Raw genomic sequence first — 26372 nt, forward strand, 5'->3', positions numbered from 1 at the left:
ACGCAGTGAAGGAGTCACCTCCGACCTTATAAAGTATGGTATGGTAATACATATACATACATATATATTCTTAAGCAGCATCAACATCCGATTCGATCTAGACATGTCCGTCTGAATGAAACTTTGCGGATAGTCTTCTATATACATACTCTCATTCGTATATAATCGAAGTTCTATCTGCAAGGGTATTTAAACTTCGGCGTGCCGATATTATCTTCCTTTCTTGTTGATTGCCAGTTAATTTTACAGAAAAAGATTTCCTAACGCAATACGAATCAAACGCCGAAGAAATTGTTAGAGTTGACACTTAGTCAAGGTCGTGAACTCTATCAATAATCAAAAAATCTATAAGGTTATTGCAATCTTTTTCAACTGGGACTCACTGCGTTTAGCAGAAGAACATGATCATAGAGCAGTAATTGATCAGTAATATGTGATCAAGTTTGTTCTGGTAAACGATCGTGATACATTATGCAGTCGTAAAAAAAATCGGCTTGAACCCTCCCGCCAGCAATCATTTGAAATTGTTTAAAATAAAACTAAAATGGACAACTACCAATATGTACCTGATACCATTTACCAGCTCGAGACGATCTAAAATATTCCTTAAGTTCGTCCAAGCAATAGCTTTCGAGGGTAATTTCATTAAAACAATAATTTGTATGAATATGCTGTTTTCGTCGCATTCTCATTCTCAGTGCAGCGTTCTCTAAATACTTGTATTTTTTGTCTGGATCAGTGCTGCCAGTTTAACAATTTAATGGCTAGATCTGTTTTTTTGAAGTTTGCAGTTTATAGGAAAAATTAGGTGCTTTGAGAATAAATGGGCGTGGTACCGCTATATTTTAAGAATGCTTTTATTTTTTCAAAATTTTGTTTGTTTTTTGTAACATATTAATTATTATTATTATTGTATTACAATGATTTATTTACAATTTTTTTTCAAACAAAATTACAGTACGGCTCAGGCGATTAATATGCAGTATTTTATGATTCTACACTCTTTTTCAAAAAAACGATCTGGAAGAACCGAATTTTCTGTAAAAAGTCTTGGAAGTATACACACATATGTACTATATAAATATATGATATTTTTAGCGTTTCATATGTCAAAAAACACGCTTTTTTCCATAGTTAAGGTTAGTACCTTTAAAGTTAAATTTCAGAGAAAGTGCGCAAAAGTGCACTTTTATATTAGCATCACATAAAAAGAATAGATAAGTCAACATAATGTAACAAGTTTTATGAGAGCAATTTTATTTTTTTTATAGGGTTAAAACTTAAAGAAGATTATTGGGACACCACAGTTATGTTCTACAATCCACGATCACCAACATAAAAAGAATCACTTATTAATTGTTTATACACTTTTTGTCTCTTTAAACTCGCCAAATTAACCAATAACCTTAGTAAGGCCGTCGCAACAGCCTTAACTCATCAGCTGTTAACTTAACAGTGCGCGGTCTGTTAAAATTTCTTGTATGTAACATTACCAATTGATGTTATTTCAATACATTCCGATTACAAAACATGTAATTTAACGACTTAAAAAATGGGTTTTGGTCAGAAAAAGTTGTCGTTCGCCCCATAGTGCATACTAAGTAGTTATATTCTTTATCAGCATCCATAGCCAAGTCGGTCTAGCCATGTCTATCCGATTATGTATATGCAAACTAGTACCTTAGTTTTAAAGCTAAACTTTGCCAGTAGTCTTATTTTTCTCTCCGTCAGAAATGGGTGGATCGGACGACTATATCATATAGCTGCCAAGAAATTGATTGTTAACAAGAAAGAAAGCTAACTTCGCCACGCCGAAGTTTATATACCCTTGCAGATAGAACTTCTGTGAATAGGAATATATATATATATATTAATTATATATATTTGTGTTAAAAAACAATGAAGTAATACCTGCTTTCATTTTATTCACCTATACATATTATATTTGCAATTTTACAGTCACAGATTTGCATTTTTCCTCTACATCAAACGATCGTTTGTATGGAACCTATATGATATAGTCGTCCGATTTTCATGAAATTTGCCACAAAATTTAAGACTTATATGAAATGACTATACCTCAAATTTGATGAAAATCAGCTGAAAACTGGAAAAGTTATAAATTTAATTGTATTAATTTCTCGATCGTTCCTATCGGAGCTATATGATATAGTAGTCCGATTTTCATAAAATTTTATACAAAATTGTAGAGTATAATAAAATGGCTATATCTCAAATTTGATCCAATTCTATTGAAAACTGAAAATGTTAAAATTTTTTTTGTAAAAATTTTCCGATCATTCCTATGGAAGCTATAGGATATAGTCGTCCGATCCGGCCCGTTCCGACATATATACGAGTGAGAGTATATAGAAGGCTAACTACAAAGTTCCATTTAGATAGCTTCAAAACTGAGAGACTAGTTTGCGTAGAAACGGACAGACGGACAGACGGACAGACGGACAGAAGGACAGACGGACAGACGGACAGACGGACAGACGGACAGACGGACAGACGGACATGGCTAGATCGACTCGGCTGTTGATCCTGATCAAGAATATATATACTTTATATAGTCGGAGGTGCCTCCTTCACTGCGTTGCAAACTTCTGACTGAAATTATAATACCCTGCAAGGGTATAAATATAGAAGAAAATGCATAACTGAATGTAAAACTGTACGTTACTTTACTAGGCTTAAGATATGAAATTCTACTTTATTATAATTTTTCTTGTATTTTCAATTAATTATACAGACTCATTAGGATACAGAAAAACGTTCTTTATTAATGGTAGTATTAATTTTTGATATTTTTTCTTAAATATATCTATGACACGTTAAAATGTACAATTCAATAGCTTTTATTTTCGCAGTTTCTGTATGATCCTTAGCTATTTCTACAAATTTTTTCCCAATTTCTGCTACCAAGAATCTGTTTATGGTACTTTTGCATTAATTTTCACTTTTATTTAAGATTTGACAGCACTATTGGGGTTTACCTAAGTGCGGGCAAGACGACTTCTTTTGCATTGTTAATCAATTATCTAAGAAAATTGATAGATCTTAAATAATAAAACAATTTAGAGTAAAACAAATATTGCTCTAATAAACAAAAATTGTATCTAAAAAGTGAATTAAGTACTAAAACTAAAATAAAAACAAGAAAGGAAGCTAACTTCGGCACGCCGAAGTTTGTATACCCTTGCAGATAGAACTTCTTTGACTAGGAATCCATACAATATAAATTAAATATATTTGTGTTAAAAACAATAAAGTAATACCTGCTTTCATTTCATTCACATATACATATTATATTTGCAGTTTTACATTCACTGATTTGCATTTTTCCTCTACATCAAACGATCGTTTGTATGGCAACTATATGATATAGTCGTCCGATTTGCATAAAATTTGACCCAAAGTTTAAGACTAATATAAAATGGCTATACCTCAAATTTGATGAAAATCAGTTAAAAACTGAAAAAGTTATAAATTTAATTGTATTAATTTCTCGATCGTTCCTATGGGAGCTATATGATATAGTAGTCCGATTTTTATAAAATTTTACACAAAATTGTAGAGTATAATAAAATGGCTATACCTCAAATTTAATGAAATTCTGTTGAAAACTTAAAATGTTCGAATTTTTTTTTTGTAAAAATTATCCCATCATTTCTATGGCAGCTATATGATATAGTCGTCCGATCTGGCCCGTTCCGACATATATACGAGTGAGAGCATATAGAAGGCTAACTACAAAGTTTCATTCAGATAGCTTCAAAACTGAGAGACTAGTTTGCGTAGAAACGGACAGACGGACATGGCTAAATCGACTCGGCTGTTGATCCTGATCAAGAATATACATATATACTTTATATAGTCGGAGGTGCTCCCTTCACTGCGTTGCAAACTTCTAACTGAAATTATAATACCCTGCAAGGGTATAATAAAAAATTAAAAGTTACGAAATAAAATATGTTTTAGGTGACAAGTATTTTGCTATGCAAAATTATTAAAAATGTAATCAAATAGCTGAACCTGGGGTTTGAAAACTAGAGAAGCTGAAATTGGAGGAGTTGATCCTGGAGGAAACCTCACCTGAAGAAGCAGAATTTTCCAGTTCGGGTGACAACGCTAGTATTAGTGGTAAAAGAGATTATGAGCAAACAAAGATGAGCTACAACGTGGAAGCGTTTGGAAAAACGTCTTCATCGAGTGGTGGCGTCTGGTGAAATTATGGAAGATTCTGACATGAAAAATTCCCAATGATTCCGAATTTACAACCAAAATAATTTTAGGATTTCTTTTAAGAAGATATGACTACTCAAAGTTGAAATTTGAAAAATTTTAAATTAGTTGACTTTCAGGTGATATAACACAAAAAATTCGGCACGCCGAAGTTTATATACCCTTGCAGATAGAACTTCTATGACTACGAATCCATACAATATAAATTATATATATTTGTGTTAAAAACAATGAAGTAATCCCTACTTTCATTTCATTCACCTATACATATTATATTTGAAGCTTTACATTCACGCTATAATTTAAATTTGATCCAATTCTATCGAAAACTGAAAATGTTAAAAATTTTTGTGTTAAAATTTTCCGATCATTCCTATGGCAGCTATATGATATCGTCGTCCGATCCGGCACGTTCCGATATATATACGAGTGAGAGTATATAGAAGGCTAACTACAAAGTTGCATTCAGATAGCTTCAAAACTGAGAGACTAGTTTGCGTAGAAACGGACAGACGGACATGGCTAGATCGACTCAGCTGTTGATCCTGATCAACAATATTTATACTTTATATGGTCGGAGGTGCCTCGTTCACTGCGTGGCAAACTTTTGACTGAAATTATAATACCCAGCAAGGGTATAAAAATTAATTTTTTTGGACCGACTGATAATTGCATAAATATCGATAAAAAATATTCATTCACGTACATAAGTTAATATATATATAATATATAAGGAATAAATATGTTATAAATATGCAATCATTATGGAATAAATAGGTTCAAAAGCCAGCACAAAAAAAAATCATTTGCAAATAAAATCGTTTGACGTTACGCATCTTTAACACTCTAATGTCTTTGCTGCAAATTTTGGTTGTAGATTCGGAATCATTGGTCTAGCTCAAAACCATATGGCCATCCTAGGATTAATAGATGTTATAAAAGTAGTTTGCAGTCGGTAATTATTTTAAACATTTATTATTCCAACTACTGTATCGGGTCCCTAAGGACGTGGTTAATATAGACCCGGTGTTAAAAAAAAAAATTTGTAATGCCTTAAATAGCATACATATATAATGGGGTTGGGGAAGCAAAGCAGACTGAGAAAGTTAATGTCAACATTGATAACCTTAAAGACAAATTTGCCAATATACAAGTACTTGAAGTAACAGAAAATACGTACCTAAACTATTCCCCAATAAACCGCTGTGATACCAACGAAATTAGAAATTTCCTGTCAAAGGTTTTTAAGCAACTTATGGTCGAGTAATTTTGTAAAAAGAAACTTTTCTTTTAAACTGCTATCAATCAGGCTATCGCATGAATAGAAGCTGAACCACTGCAGTAATAACAGTTACAGATGACATTCGTGTGCAGATAAGGTAAGAAGGTAAGAAGGTAATATAATTTATGTATATTACCTTCTTACCCTTTTAGACTTTAGCGAGGCCTCTGTAAATGACGAGATTCTTTCTTCAAAAACTTAAAATCTATATCATTACGAGACATTTGCCCTAAATACGTACTTGGGTAAGCGAAGCCAGCCAATTGTGACTTAGTGTGTGACACTCTAAATTTAGGGGTTCCCCAAGGATCTGTTCTTGGCCCCCTGGTTTTGTCATTTTATTTAAATAACCTTCGAAATGTATTGGCAAACTGTCCCCTATTTAATGCCTCTGAATGTATTGAAATTTCAAATGACGAGTTATTAGTGGTCTAAAACCAACGAACTTTTACTTAACCCGTTGAAAACGAAACCTTACAATTTCGTTGGACTCCAAGACTCAAAATTAACAATAATTATAAAGACTACGTATTAATGACAGAACATTTTTTTCACCATATGACCATATAATAAACCTTAGGCAGAACATACATGGTCCTTAGGCAGTTGTACCTCATTCATGCCCTAACTAACAATAAGCTCAAATAAAACTATTTTAACTTCCACGTTTTCTATTGCTTAGAGTTTTTTCGAAGTTTTAGTTTATCCAGACTAGTAACTTTGAGAACAACGTTTTAACAGCATTGCTAGTTATGTATATAAAATCGGTAGAGTCGACCACAGCACGGAGCACTCAAACAACATCTAAGGTATGCCTATACTATACTGGACTAACACTAGGGTATTAATTCAACTTCTTAAAATTGTAATGACGCACGAACCGCCATACCTTTAGGATAAGATTGAGTTTTTACTATCGCGAAGAACCAACAATATTAAAATCTTAAGAAATCGACTACAAAGTTCCGACAAACACTTTTTAGTGTATGCGTATAGGCTTTGGAATCAATTTCCAAATCATAGAAAAATAATAATGGAAATCATAAAATATCTGATTCCATAATGTTTAGCATAACTTAGAAAATATATATTTTAATTATGTTAATTTTAATTCTTTTTAAGAATAAGAGAAGCAAAATGTTAGATTAGAAAAACACCACTCTGTGCCTAGCGCAATAAATATAAGTTTTAAGCTTTTCGCACTAAGAATAAATTAATAAATAAATAGGAAAACTAAAACGGATAACTGTACCTGAAAAAAATATCCTTTAATTGTCCAAGCAAAAGTTTTTGGCCAGACATATCATAAAATAATATGTTACCTTATTTGGCACCTTATGTCGTCAAATTTATTTCGTCTACTGCCGCATGGCATAATGCAGCATTGCACACTGCGTCCCCGGGTGCTTTCTCGGGGAGGCGAAAACGAGGTCAAACCTAGAGGGGATTTGATCGTCAGAGGTGTCTAAATGCGTGACTGTCGACTGGCCTTACTTACATGTTACGGACCGGGCGACTCTGACTACTATCCACCGCTATTGGATCGATGCATGCGGGCCTGGGAGTGGGCCACATCGCCAAAAGGTGTGCTAGCACTGTGGACAGGAGCAAATCTTGTTTCTAGGGCGGCCAAGAAGGCCACTTGATCGCTGCCAGCCGGACGTGCGGTGCAGGAACCCTAGTATGGAGTGTCCTGTGTTCCACAGCTTCGGCGAATCCCTGGCAGGCTTCGCTCCTGTCACGGCGACGGAGACCCAGATGGTGGTTAAGGTTATAAAAGCCCCCGGCCCCGACAACACCCCGAATAGGGTGCTGAGATTCGCGCTTTCGCTCCGGCCGGAAATCTTTTCGGAGCTGTGGCCAATGCATAAAGATGCAGGTGGGAAAGGCAGAGGTTGTTGTTGCCGCCGAAACCAAGCAAGCCTAAGGACGACCCTTCGTCGTTAAGGCCAATCTGCTTTATTGACGGAGCTTGCAAGGTGCTTAGACACCTCATCGTAGGCGAAGCCGACGGTCGATTCCATCTCGAAGGTGGTATCAATCGTAAATTCGCAAATTGCTGATACGAGATGAAAAGGAGTCTTGACACAGTAACATGCCAAGATGGAGCTGCATCCTGGAGGTTACCCAAAACTGCTGGGATCATGCGAAACTATTTCGCGAATCGTATGTAAGAGTTCAACATCATACAAAGTGGTTGAGCTCTCCTACAGAGTTGCCTAAAGGTCCTTCTTGCACCGTTGCTTCGGAACGCAATGTACGGAGCGTCCGATCTAGTGAGCTTCGCCGAAGACATAGCAGTGGTCATGGTGGAGAAACTGCTCCCCAATGCTAAAATAACCTGTAAGCGCTGCGTCAATGTTATCAGCACGTGGCTTGCCAGCGTGGGGTTGGAGTTAACTCCGCAGAAAAGCGGTTCTGGTGAGTAGCAACGGAGCCTTTCCATCCAACCCATGGTTGGAAGTAAACGGGCTGTTATGAAAATGGTCAATTAAAAACAATCCGATTTGGACCTCTTCCATATCAGAATCAGAAATAGGCGAAGATATGTAAATGCACCTACTTCGACGGGAACGCTAGGACGAGCTCTCGAGACGCCAGGGCGGTTCCAAGACTGAGATCAATCGTCAGGCCGACGAAAAAGTTTACTAAGGTGGCTAGACACAGCCTTGCCGTGGATGGTCTCAACGACGATGGGCGCCTTTAAATGGAGAAATGAGAGGAGGTCGAAACCAAGCTGATGGAGATGGGAACAGATACACCCGAACTATCCGAGTCATGGGGTCCGACATCCTCCTTAGGCATGATTAGAAAGCACTTGGTGATCAGATGCGACGATAAGGTCAGCAAATCAAGGAAGGAGATCAGCATCAAGATCGTCCACGTCTGGGATATCCTAAGATGGATCAAAGCTCGCATCTGAAGACTGAGCTCGGAACCCAGATGTCAAAATGAACTTGGCCATCCCAGGGGTAGTGTGAGTAATAAAAACAAGTTCCTCATAAACTAGTGATGCCTAGAACAATCCTATCACAAGGTTCGCTACGGTATTAGGAAGGTCATGATCAAGGGCGTCCTAGCCGACCCGGACGACGTCCGCGAGGACGAAGTCGATGATATTAGCATGCTGTCAGACAAGTCATTGACGAAAACACCGCCGATATAACCCCAAAATAATGCCGAAATTCGAAAATCTTGCAGTCCTTATACGAAAGAAGGACATCATAATCGGCCTTGTACAATAGCCATGGACCTGGGACGGGCATATCTCCGCCACTAGATGATACTCAACATTCTAAACCAAGTCTACTGGTACGCCGATGGCGGACATAATCATTAAAAACAACCAAAACTTTTTTTTATACCCCAACTTTAGCAACTCAGATCCTCCGGGTATATGGCCCTCGATGAACCGGCACTCTCTGAAGCGTTCATCATAGGGATTCAGTATGCTAAGATAACTAGGACGACTTCCATCTTCGAGTGTAACGTCACTACCAACAAACAAGAAGGGTGATCTCTTTGCAGTTGAATTACATGTCGTGATGTCAATATTAGTACGTGAGAAGTGCAAAGTTTGAATGAGGAAATAGACAAAACTCCTCAAACGAAGCACGTAGGAAAATGTAGCGTATCGACAAAACACTTTTTTACAGACCATAGACATATATTCAAACTCGTTATTATAAAATTCCATCTAAGCAAGACAACAACAGAAAGAAAAGTGGCGGATTTTTGTCCCCGGTTTTAATATTGCCAGAAAAATGTTGACGAACTTAAAATATAGAATGTCTTTGCGACTCTGGGTCATTGAAACATATCGAAAACATATTTGCTGATCAGCAAATTAAAAGAAAAGTGCACTACAAAGGTTGCCTGGTAATACAGGACGGTCCGCGACACCCATAAGCGAGCTGCTTGAGCAAATGAAGTTGGCTTTTTAAGAGATTGACATTATGGCATATTTTTATAATTTTTTTATTTTATTTCACATTTTCAGTTTTACATTCATAACGATCGTTTGTATTTCAGCTATATGATTTAGTTGTCAGATTTTCATAAAACAAAAATCAAAATTTTAGAATAATTAAAAATGACTATATCGCAAATTTGATGAAAATCTGCTAAAAACTGAAAAGGTTATAATTTTTAATTGTAATAATTTTCCGATCGTTCTAATGGCAGCTATATGATATAGTCGTCCGATCTGGCCCGTTCCGACATATATACGAGTAAGAGTATATAGAAGACTAACTACTAAGTTTCATTCAGTTACCTTTAAAACTGAGAAACTAGTTTGCGTAGAAACGGAAAGACGGACATGGCTAGATCGTCTCGGCTGTTGGTGCTGATCAAGAATATATATACTTTATATGGTCGGAGGCTGGCAAAAATCCTTCACCTGAACCCAAGTTTGGAGATGCCTGGCGGCAGGCATAAAACGCAAGTGGTTGGATTCCCGGAAATAAATCAAATTATTCACAGGAATGGAGATAGAAGAAGCAACCAGGACTGGGATGTCAGCCCAAACGTCGGTGAAAGGCGTAGCTGGTACCACCGGCGGGCACGGAGGGGATCAATCCTCTCTGCGTGTCGCCAGCGGTCCCACCTCTGATTTCACGGGAGTAGGTCACGTCAGTTGCAACGGAGCTGCCATAAAAACGACGCCGTAGTCTCGGACCTAGAGAGCGTGCAGCTTTCAAAAGAGGAGGAAGAAAACCTTTTTCGCTCGCCTAAAAAGGGGGGCCAATGTGTGGTCCTCCAGATAATCAAGGAGAAGGAGGACATCCTGTCGGCGGAACTCCTCATTGCAATGGAGCAAGGGTCCGCCAATGTAGCTCTAGTCCAAGAGCAATAGATTGCCTAGGGCAAATTAAAGCACTTTTAACCAACCATCGGTAAACAGGGAAAGAACCGCCGTTCTCGTACGGAAGGATCTTCAAGCTTACCTTATGTCTCTATTACAGCTCGGACGACCTGACTGTGGTGTTGCTAGAAAGCAAGAAGAAGCGCATACTGGTAGCTTCCAGCTACATGGCACACGATAGGCCAGCTCCACCGGAAGAACTCAGGACTCATCCATACAGTTCCAATGCGAATTCGATCACTCTCCAAAACCAACAGTTTTTAGAAACCCCCGGAATACTAACTGGGAAAAGTTTAAAGAAATAATCGCTAGTCAAACAACGACTTGTCCGGGCACAGTAAAATCCGATAAAGATATAAAAAAGTCCTTAGAGACCCTCTCAAGGAAATTACTAGGCGCATATCACGCATGATGCCCGTTTTCAAGAACCAAGCAAAGGACCAGACCACTCTGGTGGAACAGGGACCTTTCGCTCCAACGCGATAACCTCAGGGAATTCTTCAAACTCGCCAAGCAGGCGAAGGATGATATAATCAACAAGGATACCAAATTCCTGCTAAGGAATTACAAAAAGGGCATACAGAAGCTCTTCTGCTTCAACATGGAGACGGCCCCAGAAACGACTAGACTACGGAAGTTGCTTTCAAAGCAACCCACTATACAGGCCCTAACATCACTAATACACGCGCACTTCCCAGACTGCACAGAGATCACCGATGCCAACGAGCACCAGGTACTAGCAACTAGGGGAGAGTATCTCCCAAATGATTTCATATCCTCAATAAGAATTCAATGGGATATAGACTCCTTCGCAGGTATAAAAGCACCAGGACTAGACGGAATATTTCCAGCCATTCTGCAGGCGACCAAAGAAGTCAATTCTCCATGGCTACACGCAATTTACACAGCTTGTCTAAGTACGGGCTCTATCCCAACCCACTGGAGGACCTCGACGATTGTCTTCCTGCTCAAAGTAGGAAAGAGCAGCCACGTCAGTCCCAAGGGCTATAGGCCGATAAGCCTCATCTCCTTTTTTCTCAAGACGCTAAAATAGCTGCTGGACCTATTCATCAAAAACGATGTGGGCAGATTACTGTCAACCAACCAGCATGCATACATAAAAGGGAAATCAGTGGAGACGGCGCTACATTCGTTAGTAGCCACCGTTGAGAGAGCCCTGCACAACAAGGAATATGCGCTCGGAGTCTTTGTAGACATATTCGGGATATTCAACAACTTAAGCACAACTTTTGGATATGAAATCTACTTAGTTGCACACGGGTACAATCAGATTGGGGCACCGCTTCCATGGTGAAAGGAGCGCACAGAGGTACGCCGCAAGGCGGACTCCTACCGCCCCTCCTATGGAATCTAGTGGTCGACGACCTAATCAAAAGGTTCGAAAGGAAGGCCCCGAAGATAAAAGCCTATGCTGCCGACATAAGCATAATTATCAAGGGAGTCTGTCCATCGACCCTTAGTTCGATCATGGAATCAACACTCAGGGAGATATGAGAATGGACGGAAAAGGTAGGACTCAATATCAATGCGGATAAGGCGGACCTCATTCTCTTCATTAAGAGCTACAATGTACCGCCATGGAGCCCCCCCAAAAATAAAAAAAAACAAGTCAAATACCGTGGCACTACTGGACAGCAAGCTGGCATGGAAACCCATTGTACTAGAGAGGGTGAAGAAGGCCACCATTGCGCTAAATGCATCCAGGAAGATGCTCAGCAGCATATGGGGTCTCTCGCCCGCTCTAATGCACTGGGTGTACATATCGGTGGTGCGTCCGACACTGTACACTGTACACTGAACACTGTACCTATACAGTTCTACATTTATTTTTCGCATTTCCCACTATATCTAAAGATCGTTTTTATGGCAGCTATTTGGTATACTCGTCCGAAGTTCATAAAATTAAAACAGAAATTCTAGAATACTATTAAAGACAAACTTGAAAACTTCTGACTAAAATTATAATATCCTGTAAGGGTATAAAAAATTGTTTTTTTCTTAAATTTGGTGTGGCGGAGAGGATCACCGGCTGACTGTCCCCAAAACAAGTTATTTATTGAAGAAAGAGAGTGAGGTTTGGTTTAAATTAATAGTAGTGGCTGATGAATCTATGGGCTGCAACTTTGCACTGGGTAGACACCATATTGATGCGTACGACATAAGGATTGATTTACCAGCGCTGAAAATGGTAACAGTAGAGAAAATTCAACCGATGGCGAGAGAAAACAGGAGTAAAAGTAAGCCAGCACAGAAGGTCAAAAGAATGTTGGCTGACGTATGACAAAAATCGATCCAGTGAACTGCTATCCAACTTCTGCTTCTGCCCAGCGCTGAATCACATCAGACTTCGCCACTTTGGTGCCTACCAGATGGAGTCACTGGGAAGTATAGGAAAACTGAAAGTATCGGCAATCCTAGGTTTCCTTACTGACTCTGGTTGGTACTGATAGTGATCAGGACCACCAACAACAAACAGAGGGAGTGGAACAAAAGGAGCTTAGCTCTAATTGGAGGCCCTAGTATCGGGCCTCAGGACTGTAACCTACGTACCATATATGTATGTTATATTTACAGTTTTACATTCACAGTTTTGCATTTTTCCCCTATATCTAAAGATCGTTTGTATGGCACCGATTTTCATCATATTTAACACAAAATTGTAGAATATTATAAAATGGCTATATCTCAAATTTAATGAAAATCTGTTAAAAACTGGGTTATAATTTTATTGTATATCTATATATATATAAATGCTCTGTTCGTGTCTACATCCTTCATAGACTTGAAAATTTAAGAACCTCTCACTATCACCTTTTCGCGTTTCCCCGTGCCCCTACTGCTGCGCCCTCTACAGGCAGCCAGCTGAATCAAAGCATTTCCTGTCAAACATTCAAAACATATTGAAAGAAGAAATTGGAGATACAAATTTTATTTTTTTGTTTAGGTTCAGTAAGAAACGAAGTCATGCCACCAAAGAAGTCGAGATTGGGTCGTCGTATTCGCAATACAGAAGCAAAAAGACGTAAGATTACGAATATGACTGACGAAGGACGGGCCTCCATCCGAGAGACTGAGCGGCTGCGCGATGAACTTTTACTCATACAGGTTAATGGTTAGGAGGACCGATTGCAATCATATATTGAAATGTCGTCAGTTGTTTCATTAGTCCATTGTCGATATGTATGCAAAAATTGAAACAGAACGTTTGCTGTTCCTCCGATTGACTCAGAAGAAACTTCGGTCCGAGGAATATATCCATTTGCGGGATGCTGTGATGAATGACCGTAATACAACCAACGTTGGAAAGCTCACGATTTTGCCATCCTTCCATTTTGCCATATGTTCGTTGCTACGGCCGTCCAGACTTATTTATCACCTTCACATGCAATCCAGCTTGGGACGAGATAGTACAGCTGTTATTTCCTGGACAATCATATAGGGATAGGCATGACATCACAGCCCGTGTTTTCAGACAAAAGCTCAAGTCACTGATGGATTTCATTGTGAAACATGAAGTTTTTGGATCTGTGCGGTGCTGGATGTATTCAGTAGAATGGCAGAAGAGAGGATTGCCGCATGCGCACATACTGATTTGGCTGTATGATAAAATTACTCCAGACGAAATTGACAATGTGATATGCGCTGAGATTCCACGGGCAGAGGTTGATACAGATTTGCATGCAGTTGTCATCAAGAACATGCCCATGTGGTACCCTCAACCGAAGTTCACCATGCATGGTAGACGGGAAGTGTTCCAAGCGATATCCTCGAGCATTTACAGCCAACACCGTAACAGGGGACGATGGATATCCTCTGTATAGGAGAAGGTCAAATGAAGATGGAGGGACTTCGGCAACTTTAAGCTTAGGTGAATTAAGCTAAGGTTAATCCTTAGGAGAAATTTAGGCAAAATTTAAGTTAAAAAAAGGTTAGGTACAATCTGAGGGAGAATTGTTTAGGTACTAGTTTAGGCGAAAAATGTTTAGGTACAAGTTTAAATGAGAATACCTTGGGTAAGCTTATGTGAAATCAACTCAGGTACAATCTTAGGTAAGCAGAATTTCCAATACCAGGTGGAAACAATTTAGGTTCAATTTGGAATGCAAATATTGTACATACAAGTATAGGAACCTTAAATGCAAAGAATTAAGTTGATGTACAAACATTGTAGGGAAAAAAATTTTACGCACAAACAAATTAGTTGAAGTTAGGTTTAAAAAATAAGGAAATGATACAAAGAATTATGTTAGGACATGAGAATGAAGAAACAGAATGAAGACCACAGATACCAAAAATAAGATATGAAATTAATATATTTAGAAAGCGCAAATCTGTTTAGCTGTGCTCCTCGGAGGCAGTCGTATAATGAAAACATAACGTTCCAGACAATACTGATTTCCCACATAGTATGTCCGTGTGAAACAGTTTGAATTTTTGTGAGACTCCGATTCCAACAAAAAAAACATCTCCATCCTCTATCCGATAAAAGCTGATCGAACAGCTATGGCTCGTCCAAAACTTAAACAAATCAGCTTAAAGTGGCTTCAGCGTAATAAGTTTCCAACTATTTTGGGCAGTTCAACAACAGAAATCATGCAGATTGGGGCAGATGATGTTGGCACTATATTAAAAAGATATTGGAAGTTCTCGAATGATTATTCTCTAACAAAGAGGAAATACTCCGAAGAGTGTGCATAGTTGTAGAGGTTCACAAGGATGTTAGAGGCAAAATAAAGTTCAAAAAGGAGTTGTATATTAAATAGTAGCCATTCGAAAAAACATCGACGAGATTCTTTGGGATCTTTGGCGTCTTCCATATTTCACTCTTTCTTTGACATCTAACAAGACTATGAATTTGGAGTTTCACCGAAGAACTATCGCCTAAAGATCGGCAAAACAAGTCCATCAAACTCGGATTCCATACAACGGATGGAGAAAAAAAACTAGAGACTTCGGCACGGCAAAACGTTATGGACCATCCGTTCAACGAATTGAGGAAGGCAGGTGGATCTCTGTGGGAAAAACCTATTAACTTATATATTTTGTTTGAAGGCCAGGAGGCCAAGTTTTGGCAGTCGAGTTAGTAATAAGCTATGGTGGAAACATTGAAATATTAGAACGCTCTCTCTCAAGGGGTAACCTAGAGGCTAAACCAAGCGCCGAGTAGATTTGCAAAAACAAAGACAAAATAATTTTAAAAATATCTTAGTAAATATCGTCAATATATATATGAATAAAAAAATTTGCGGTAGTATTTATGTCTACCTAATATCTAAAAGTTTGTCACTTTAATGTTAGAATTTAAACATATTTAAGAATTACCAATACAATGCAAATATCGGTTGCGATATTTTTTATTAGCCAAACTAAGCTTATTAAATAAAAAAAGTTGGTTGTATATTCTTATGCTTATATTTTTATACACGATAAAAAGTAAAATATCATTAAAGCAGTCATTTTTTCTTGTTTGTTAAAAAATAATAATAATGTTTCGAAGTGCAAAATCCAAACGAAAAATGTTTGAAATTTCTTTAAAATTCCTAAAAATTTGTCTTCTTTATGTCAGCAATTAGATATTTCTTCACCATCGAGAGTGCCAGCGACGTTTTCTAATTTTCTGGACAAGTTCATCTTGCGACAATTAATATCGCTTTCTAGAGCTTCCATTATCTAAAAAAAAATAAAATATGACAATTTCTGAAATATTAAAAAAGAAATCATACAAAATCGTTTACCTGGCTCTTATATTTAGTTATATAAATGTACAGCTCCTTTAAAGCCGAAATTGTATCAAATTCATCGTTTTGCCGCACGGATAATTGCTGCATAGCTGTGCTCATTTCTTGATCGCTTATTTGTGGTAGTCGCGCGACGTCGCGATAAAAGTCCTTGACCATTATTCTGTAGTTTGGAATATCCTGTAAATGTTATAATCAAATGGAGGTTTTGGGGCGTTTATAATATGTTTTTTAAGACTGGTATATTCTTAAATAGAATCAGCATTGAGTCAAAAGAAGCTTTCGTCGCTTATATCATGCACTCATAAAACTTGTCTGTTTATTAACTTTGACGTTCCGACGTTTAGAGGTATATTCTTCATCAGCATCAACAGTCGAGTCGATCTAGCCATGACCATCCGTCCTACTTCTTCTCTCTGTTTACTTATCTGAGTAAAAATGTGCTGATAGTTTTCTTCTTATCTAAATTAAGATATAACTCGAAACAAAGGCAGATCGGACCACTACTTATATTATTATATATTTATTATAACTTAGGTGGCATAGAAAACTAATAGTAATATTGGAATAAAATATGTCGTAATTATACACATGCAGGGTATTATCATTTTAGTAAACGAGTCAGTGAAAGAGTCATTTCCGACCGTTTAAGATATAACAGCCGAGTCGATCTAGCCAAGTCCGTCTCTCCGACTGTTCCACCTAAACAAGTCTTTCAGTTTGGACGCTTTTTGAATGAAACATCGATCAACTTCTAAACACTCTCATTACTAAATAAGGCGGAAGAGATCCGACAACTATATCGGACGACTATATCAAAAAGCTTCCATACAAACGATCGTTAGATCTATAGAAAAATATGTTGAAAATTTCATTTTTTCTATGGTAGCTACATATACAGTCGTCTGTTTTGGCTCGTTCCCACTTATATACAAGTGAGAATATAAAAAGATTAACTGCAAAGTTTCTTTGAGAAAGCTTTAAAACTGAGGCTAGCTTCCGCAGAAACGGACAGACTCAACTCGACTGTTGATGCTGATCAAGAATATATATACTTTATATGGTCGGAGATGATTCCTTCACTGCATTGCAAACTTCCGATTGAAATTATAATACCCTACAAGGGTATTTTTAATAAAATTAAAAATTATAACTTTTTTAGTTTTCAACAGATTTCTATTAAATTTGAGATATAGCCATTTTATATATTCCACAATTTTGTGTAAAATTTTATAAAAATCGAACGATTATATCATACAGGTGCCATGCCAACGATCGTTATATATAGGGGGAATATGCAAAACTGTGAATATAAAACTGTAATTATAATATGTATAGGTGAATGAAATGAAAACAGGCATTACTGCATTCTTTTTGAACATATATCATATATATATAATTTATATTATATTGATTCCTAGTCATCGAATTTTTATCTGCAAGGGTATATAAGCTTTGGCGAAGTTAGCTTCCTTTCTTGTTTAACGTTATATTTCTTTACAATAAGAAAAAAAAGAAAATTTAATTTAAAATACCGCAAAAATTCTGTTTTCTCCATAACCATTATCATCAGCTTAAATCACTTGATCACAAATGTTCTAAATTTGAGGTTAGGCAATATACAAAATTTATAAAAATCCATTCAAATAAACTGGCTATAAACGGTTAACCGTATATGCAATTTAATTATAACAAATAATGATTGAATATTAAAAGCCATATATGACTTTGTATGCGGTAGGGGTTAAGTAGTGTTATTTAATTGCTTATTATTATGAATTATATTGTATGTATTTTTAATTTGCATTATGTATTTGTTCTATATCTGTACTTACTTTTGCAAAAAGCAACTTATTAGAAGGGGAATCCTTCCCCAGTCGATGCTCCGAAGTTGAACAGGCGTCCATAAATGTTTGCGCTATCACACTTAAGCAAGAGTCAACGCTAAACGTTTTATTAACGTCAAATATAAAATCGGGGTTCTTAATAAAATTAACCCAAAACCGTAATGGTAAACAATTCGACTTCCAAGCATGAACAATATCGGTATCGGCGATATCATGACGTCGCGCCGCTTCATCTAATAAATCAAAAAGCCATTTAACTGCTGGGGGTAACTCTTCGTTAACTGTTAAAATAATTGCAAAAAAGTCATCGACGAATTTCTGAATCGTTCCCTTTGTGGCTAATAGACGTGTCAAGTATACCTCCGGTATCGTTTTATTAATTCGATCATTGCAATTATTAATGCATTGCGACGATTGTAAGGTTTGTGAAGCTCCTCCGCCATTACCGGATATAGCAGAGTTTTTAATATTCATATAGTGGTCTGGTACAACCGGCTTTATTAGATGGTAAAGCCTGGGCTGTTGTAAGCCCGATTCTATATCGTTATTAATTATAATATGGCTTTGTGAGTTATTTAAAAAATAATCTGAAATTAGAAAGAATATTTAAATACTTTAACACTTAATTAAAATAAAAGTGTAGAGACTTCAGATTTAGTACTTACAATTATGATATGGTGCTGTGTGCTGGTTTTTACTATACGGTATGTGGTAATTATCATTTTGCCTCGCTATTAAAGACATTACAGCCGACTCTTTAACGCCATAATGAGCTAAAGTGTTGAGTCTCTTCCAGCCATTAATGGTTTTTGTAGTCAAGTCCTCATCCTGCAGTGTGAGGTGACCGCCACGTCCGTGTCTCCATTCCAAATCCACTTCGTGTACCGAAGGTCGCATAGAAAAGGGAGTATTTTTAAAAATGGCATCTAGAATTTTCAGTTTAACCTGGGAAATTGTATCCCAATCGTTGACGCGACACTGAACCTTCTCGTCGAGATCATCTTGAAGAATGTGTAATATAACTACCGAATGTGTAACCTGTTCGTGGAGAAGTCTTTCTTCTGAGAGCGAATAACGAGCATCGTTGGTTACAGCATCAACTAGACCCTTTTCGATTTGATGCTTGATAGCCTTAAATAGTAAAAATAAGTTCGACCCCGCATACTCCTTGAGATAATCGTACATGCATATCGCCAGATAGTTAGTCAACATTTTTTCAACGACACTTTCCGTGCGACGCAGCATTAGTTGTGGATGCTTGCCCGCCAATGATTTGTCAATTAAGCGTAATAATAATGATTTTAAAATCTCCGTGGCATATTCCATTTTGTTCATTAAAACGACCATTAGTAGGGAAGCCACATTTACCCGGTCACGTATGGAAAAAGACGAACGCTGAGATTCCAATGTTTCGATAAAAATTAGTAAAAAATATTTGTTACCAATCAATTGTTCAAACTGCATCATGGCAATATCATAATTAGTATGATGGGAGCTTCCGTTTGCTCCTCGGAACTTTGGCGAGTTTAATATGGGATGATCGGAAACGCCAGGAAAGAAGACTTTCATAATATAATTGACATGATCGAGCGTGGGTATCCCCGAACTCTCCAAGTCGGCCGTTAAGTCAGTCATGTCCGTTTGTAGCTCGGCAAATGCCTGCTTACACTCGGAACGCACATTGCTCTCTAATGTTATCATTTGAATTTGTATTCGTTTATATTCCCGTTCGGCTTGTGTTGATTTTCTTCGAAATATGATTAAAACGGTAACCAGAATGATAACAAGGATAGTCACAGTCAGCATAACTATAAATATAGCGTGCGAGTACACATAGGGTTTACTCAAGTCGTACTTCAAATAACCAATTACAAAACGCAGGTTACTGCCAACTTTGACCACAACTAAAGGAAGATCTGTTGATTGTTCAATACCATTTTCATCTGTGGCTAAGGGTTGACTCTCTGGTGGAATGCATAATAATTGTGTTAAAGCCAAGCTGGTAATATTACATTGAGCTGTACCAATAGTCACATTTACATCGTATTCATCGGCTGCCAGATTCAATAGTTCTCCTTCAATAACCAAACTGTCGCCTTTATATAGCTTAATACCTTCATCGTTCGCAAATGGAAAATATTTCGGATCCGCTAAATACACAATCGTACTTCTTATATCATGAAAATATTTGTTCAAATCGCGAACTAATTTCACATTATCCATGACAAAGCTTAGTTGTAAGTTCAATTGGGTTTCATGGACCTTAACAAAGGTCGTCATATCCATATTATTATTATTGTTCCTATTGCTCAAATAGCTTCCTGTTCCTCCTGATGTTGTATAGATGTTCAAGTCGTCCTTAAAGTGTCGCTTTTTTCTATTTGTTTCGGTTGAAGAGTTTCTATAATCTGTGTCCATTTCCAATCCGTTTCTACTGTATTTAAATGTTTGAAACTTATGATTAACCGGCGGTGATGGACATTCCATTTGATTTGAGTTAATAACTCTACATGCCGTCTTGTTCACTTTTTCATTATCAAAGAAAACCTCCAATTCCGGCTTTTGTATGGAATCTAGATAAATCCCATGGACAGTCAGAGCCCGACCGCCGCTAACAAAACTCCGTAAGGGTTTAATTTGCATAATCCGAGGATCCTGTGTATAGTTAAAGATGGAACAAGGCTGCGGTGGAGGTATACGAAATGGATAAGAACCGAAATGTAATCGATTTTTATTCGTAATATTATTATGACATTCCAAAGTTCGATTAGCGCCATCGATAATTAAACGAAGACTGCGTATCGGTTCGGGCTGCGTCGCCTCTGAAGTTGTACAACTAACTTGGGAAGATGATGCCTGGGTAATGTTTATAAAACATTCGTATTCATCGAGAAAAGCTCGCATCATTGAGCCGATATTTAGAAACTTTCCAATCAAAGATAATTGCGTTCCACCCGATCTTGGGCCAATTGTTGGATATAATCCAGTTAGTTGTATATTTTTAAAATGAAATTGTACACTTGATTCGGTGTAGCCGGCATCGTTTATTACTTTTATAGGCGCTGACATTTCATGGAGCGCGGCTCCCGTACGACATTCGATCTTTACTGATATTTGATAGTTAACCAGTTCGCAAGGCACTGAACCTATCGATATTTTTCCTCTGACATCTTCTTCGCGAATCCCTAGGTTACTGCCTTCGATGGTTACCAGAGTGCCGCCCTCGATGGGTCCCGATAAGGGTTTTATAATATCGATTCGAGGCAAGGGACAATCGTTCGGAATTACTTTTGAATTAATAATAGATCTATTTTCTCCACTGCATGTCTCATTATAAACACATGCATTGCCACACCACGAGCATTGGTATTTTTGATCACGCGTCACACACAAGCTGCAATCGGCGTGATCACGATGTGATCCAAGGACATCGCATTTGTACAGTGTAATCATTGCAGTATCCACATAATGCTGAAAATTCCATGTAACGACGACCTTTGCCTGGTACTCATACGTATTTCTTTCGTAAAAGTAAGGGGTTTTCTCACAAACTACAATTCGATTAGATTCTATGTGGGCGGGAAGTAGCATTTGAGCCGCTTCAATATGAACAGTGCATAGAAATCCTGCATGTGCGCTTTTTGGTTTTGGTAAATTTTCAACCTCAAGCCGTATTTCCATGGGAACACGCACTGGCAATAGTATCTCTTGACGATTCTGTTTTAAATGTGGACATTGTCCTACAGAACTTATGGCATTTTCAATATTTCGACATTGTTGAGACTTCTGGTGAACGCATTTATTATCAAAAATACACCAATTGCAGCCCCAAGAGCTTTGAACGCATTCTTGGCAGTTTCCATGATGTGAGCAGTCAAAGAAAGCAAAAGATCTAGAGACAAAGTCCTTGTTGGTCTCCGAACTTCTAACAGATAATGGTACGAGGACATGATCGGTATTACTGGGTATTATGGGTCTCTGATCAAGGGGAGGTGTTGCACAGTTAAGACCTGCACCATTTTCTAGTATTTCAGCATCAATGGGCGTGGAATTGCCAAAAACGCAACGATATTTTGCATTAAAAGGCTCCGGCAAAGTTCGTATTATCAAATGCAAGTTTGTCAGCTCACTAATGGGTATCTTTTCGGGTATTATCGATTCGAAGTCTATACATTGCTGGCCACTTCCCAGAGATAGCCACCGCGAAGCGGAAGTATCACGTTTGCATGTTGAACGCACCGTACAACGTTTCTCCAACGAACACCAACCACAAAAAGGATCTCGGGATTCTAAGCAACTTGAACAGTTGCTGTACACCGAACAGTGTTCTATTCTCAACTTGGTAATCTTTCGCACAGATAAAACATATAAAAAATCCTTTTTAGGCGACATCATAGTATTGGGTAATATACGGTTACCGGCATCTACCACAATTTCCTCATATTCGCCGGGGTTTTGACCAGACAACAATACTTTCTTAATAACACCAACGTCTGTGCCAAGAAAGGCCAACGAATGCTGCTGATCCGTTGTTGAAGTGGCCGTCACAGAGGTAACCGAAACATTGTCGAAATGAAAAAGGGCATGCGTTGTTATCGGTGATACACCACTTATCTTGAGTCCGACAGAACAGAAATTATAGATATTACCAAGAGAACCGACAATAGGACATCTGCCATCATTAATTGTCCCCGATATATAGCCCAAGTTTCGATCCTTTATGGTGCCATTAAAGCATAAATGAATATTCTCAATAAACATATCCTCAATATCCTTTATGCTATATATACACATGGCCGATTGGTTTTCTGCCTGGTCACTTATCTCTTTTGAAGGTGAAAATACCGTAACTAGAACGTGATCATCCTTTTTGATGCCCATTTGCTGAGCTAGCTTTTGGCTCGCCGGCGTTACTTTAGCATCGCGTACTATATTATAATCGATATTACTATCGGTTGCAGTGCATTGTAGTGTTATTTCCGTATAACTATCATAATTGGGATCGGTAATACAGATGCGTGCCAAGCGGGTTACATAACCCGCTTCGTCTGCCAAATGGGATTTTTTTTGTACGATTATAAAGTATGCATAATCGGAAGAGTTGAACCCGTAGACATAGTCGACAAGAAAATGATCACGATACTTGACGTCAATATTGATAATCGATTGCTGAATTGAAAATTCTGCGTAGTTTAAATCATTAAGGCGACGAGAAGAAATGGCCGGGACATCATGACGATAATCCCCAACATTGGTGAAGGTTGTGCCCACATATAAAATATCTTCTTCCTTCCAGGAATATCGGGCGGGACCCACAAATGCATAGGTAGAGGCATTTTCGTCATTGGCGGCCAAGGGAATGGCAATAAATTGTGCGGCTGCTGGAAATCTTGGAAGGCTATAAATCTCACAAGAACCTATAAAAAGATAGGAGATTTTCAGTAAATAAGAATTAAATATAACAAATGCAAGGGTATATTAAATGACTATAAATATTTTTATTTACCTTGTCGAGTGCTACCACAAGAAATAAGAATTCCATCATGGGCATAGCTCACAACCAATATTTTATTATAAGTGTTTACCAGCGTTGTTTCAATATCCTCGTTACACCCGCCAGCATGGCACTGCGGTGAATCATTCAAAGGTCCTGTTACTGCCTCCGCGAGCACACGAAGGTTTTCATTAAGTTTTAATATCTTATTTGTGGCGCCCGCAAATAAAACATTGTTCATTAAATCGTAAGTAAGATGTGTAAAATAGTTTTTCGATTGTGAGTCTGCGGCATTTTCTACATTATTTGTACGATTTCCTCCAAGTAAGTTCGAAGAAGTAATAGGGGCCATTAAAGGCAGGTTAAATTGTGCTACAATATCGTTTGTTAAGAACGGAGGGTTGGGTTGCGGCGGCGGCATTTGTTTGCATCGCACCGAGTGTTGTCGCCAATCAAGCAAGTGGATAATGCCGAAGCCATAAATGAAAATTATTAAATCTGCACACATTACATATTTTCGTAGCATTTTTAACACACAATTGGCAAAACTTTTGCGATTTTGCATTTAGTTTAGAGTAAAAACATACTCTTTCACATTTTATACAATAACATAATCACTCCGTATTAAACACAAACGCTGTATTTATTTTATGAGTGTTTATCCGATGCACATAAGTAGCTTTATTAACTTAGTACTTTGAAATTAACATAGTTCATTGGAATTATTCAAATGTTATGGATTTTTAATGAAATAAATGTGGTTTTTAGATTTCTATATCGACAAATATGTATACTTATTTCCATAGTGTTTGGAAATTGCAACACTAATATTGTAGTGTGGCCAGATTTAATTTGAATGTTAAGAACAAAATCGTAGACCACACCGTAATAGGTTCCTCTCACAGAAATCCATCTGCCTTCCTCCATCCATTAAGGGATGGTTTATAAGGTTTTGCGTTTCCAAAATTTTTTCATTTTGTTCTCCATGTTCTCATTTTGTTTTGCCGATTGGCAATAGTTTTTTGATGCATTTCTGAATTCTTCTTCTTGTTTGTGAAAATTTAACAATTCGCTACGAAAATTTAAACAGAGACAGCAATGAAACAGTGTTTTACGGTATATTCTAGCCCTAAATTGTGTCAAATGGCTGCTATTTACTAAAGACCTCGAATTTATTCCTTATTTTGAATCGATTTTCTGGGCCTGTACAACAATGCAAACTCTTGGGGGCATTTGCTCTTTGTTAAAGAAAAATCAAAATCAACCAAATCCTAGTCAACTAATTTATTTTAATATAGTGCCAACGTAATCTGCCCCAATTTGCATGTTTTCTGTTGTTGGCGACTTATTACGCTGAAGCCATTAAGTTTTGTTGTTGTTTAACTTTTGGATGAGCCATAGCTGTTCGATCAGCGTTTATCGGATAGAGATGTAGCTCAGTTAAGAGTTTCACATCTCCAAGCAGTAGTTTAATTAGTAATAACTGACTTCAGCTGTGTTTTGTAATTAAATTTAATAATCTACTATATAAAACTAAGTAAAATGACTATTTAACTCCAGAACGTAAGAACCAAGCCTCCGTGAGGCTTACAGCAAGGAAAATTCAGGAAATCCATCTCTGATATATAGCATGTACTACAAACCAATATTTTAAGTAATCGATTCTTAGCCTTTCAATTTGCAACAAAAAAATTTTTATTCAATTTCAACAGCAGACATTTGTCTTGTGGTAAGTTCAACTGTGTTAATTATGTGGATCGTGCATTTGAGGTTAAATTCATCACTCTCTCCATAGTCCAAAATGCCTAAAGAACGGCGTGCGAACAACAAGTGTATTCCCAGAACTTATGCGAAAAAGACAAAATATAATAAGAGAAAATGTCCTATTGAGACAACGCGTAAGCACACGATCATCTTTGGCATTCCAATATGATCCCACTGCGAACTACAGTGATGATGAAAATTTAGATATTGGACCAATGACGCTGGATATGCCCATGTTGCAATGCGTTATATATATCATTTGCGCGGATGTAGGGTGCTAACACAAATTGAACCGCATCAATTTCCACAAAGATATTCGTCGATGGTGAATCAGCTGAATGTGCGGTGCAATATACAGGGAACACATCAAGAGACGAATTATTGAACAGGTGCAAGCGTGAAAATATACGATAATAATGCAGTAGTAAATATGTTTAAAACAGCATTGGAATGAATGCCATCGGATACGCTCAACTTTGTCACAAGAGTGGATTGTACCCCAACAGGTAAACAAGTGCGGAGATTTAATGCACCCACAATTAATGATGTTGCTGCAAATATATTTGGCGATCCAAATAAATCGCGAGTCATTTTCGTTCAGCGAAGACGCAATATCATGCATGGTGCAATCCTGCAATATCCAATAATTTATTGGAAAGGTCAAGACAGATACGACGTCAAGTTGAAGATGGTCGATTCAATTTCAGGTACAACATTTACAAATTAAGTATTGCTATTATTGCTATTATTGGTTTCAATTAACAATTCATTTAGTTTTGCATTTTCATGCGTATCAATGAATAAAAATCTAAGCGCAATGAATTACTATGCATATCGACTGATGATTCGTACACATGAGGAGAATGTCATTCTGAAGTACCTTTTGCTGTACCAGCAATTCGCTGTCGACATGTACATATGTAAGACCTAACGTTTAGCGTTCATCCGATGCAATCAGGCTAAGCTACGATAAGAGGACTGTAACTATATTCACTTGCGTGCTATTCATTCAGATGGGGTTGTTCAGAATATTTGACGTCTGACGATTCTCCTTTTATCTTATATCTAAAGACGCTATGACGTACGTGCGAAATTATGGAACTCCGGATCA

General features: G+C 37.6%; 1 protein-coding gene across 1 annotated transcript; it reads right to left on the reverse strand.

Moving 5' to 3' along the window:
* Positions 1-15811: 15811 nt before the first annotated feature.
* On the reverse strand, positions 15812-25326 carry PlexB (plexin B). Its single transcript, XM_020954215.2, has 5 exons — positions 23510-25326; positions 18669-23420; positions 17992-18590; positions 16154-16336; positions 15812-16088 (listed from the first exon to the last, which is right to left on the reverse strand). Exons 1-5 carry the CDS (start codon positions 24060-24062, stop codon positions 15981-15983), a joined length of 6195 nt encoding a protein of 2064 aa, XP_020809874.2. The 5' UTR covers positions 24063-25326; the 3' UTR covers positions 15812-15980.
* Between the last annotated feature and the right edge of the window lie 1046 nt (positions 25327-26372).

The sequence above is a fragment of the Drosophila serrata genome, unplaced genomic scaffold, assembly GCF_035046125.1.
Source record: "Drosophila serrata isolate PLE 108 unplaced genomic scaffold, ASM3504612v1 contig_160, whole genome shotgun sequence".
Classification (NCBI taxonomy): Eukaryota; Metazoa; Arthropoda; class Insecta; order Diptera; family Drosophilidae; genus Drosophila; species Drosophila serrata.

What these genes read in the sequence shown, in the direction of transcription:
- PlexB (XM_020954215.2), bottom strand. Translation starts at nt 24,062, where the DNA reads ATGCAAAATCGCAAAAGTTTTGCCAATTGTGTGTTAAAAATGCTACGA. An exon ending in TTGTGGTAGCACTCGACAAG is followed by an intron (nt 23,421 to 23,509) that starts GTAAATAAAAAT and finishes ATCTTTTTATAG; the next exon opens with GTTCTTGTGAGATTTATAGC. An exon ending in TAACTAAATATAAGAGCCAG is followed by an intron (nt 16,089 to 16,153) that starts GTAAACGATTTT and finishes ATTTTTTTTTAG; the next exon opens with ATAATGGAAGCTCTAGAAAG.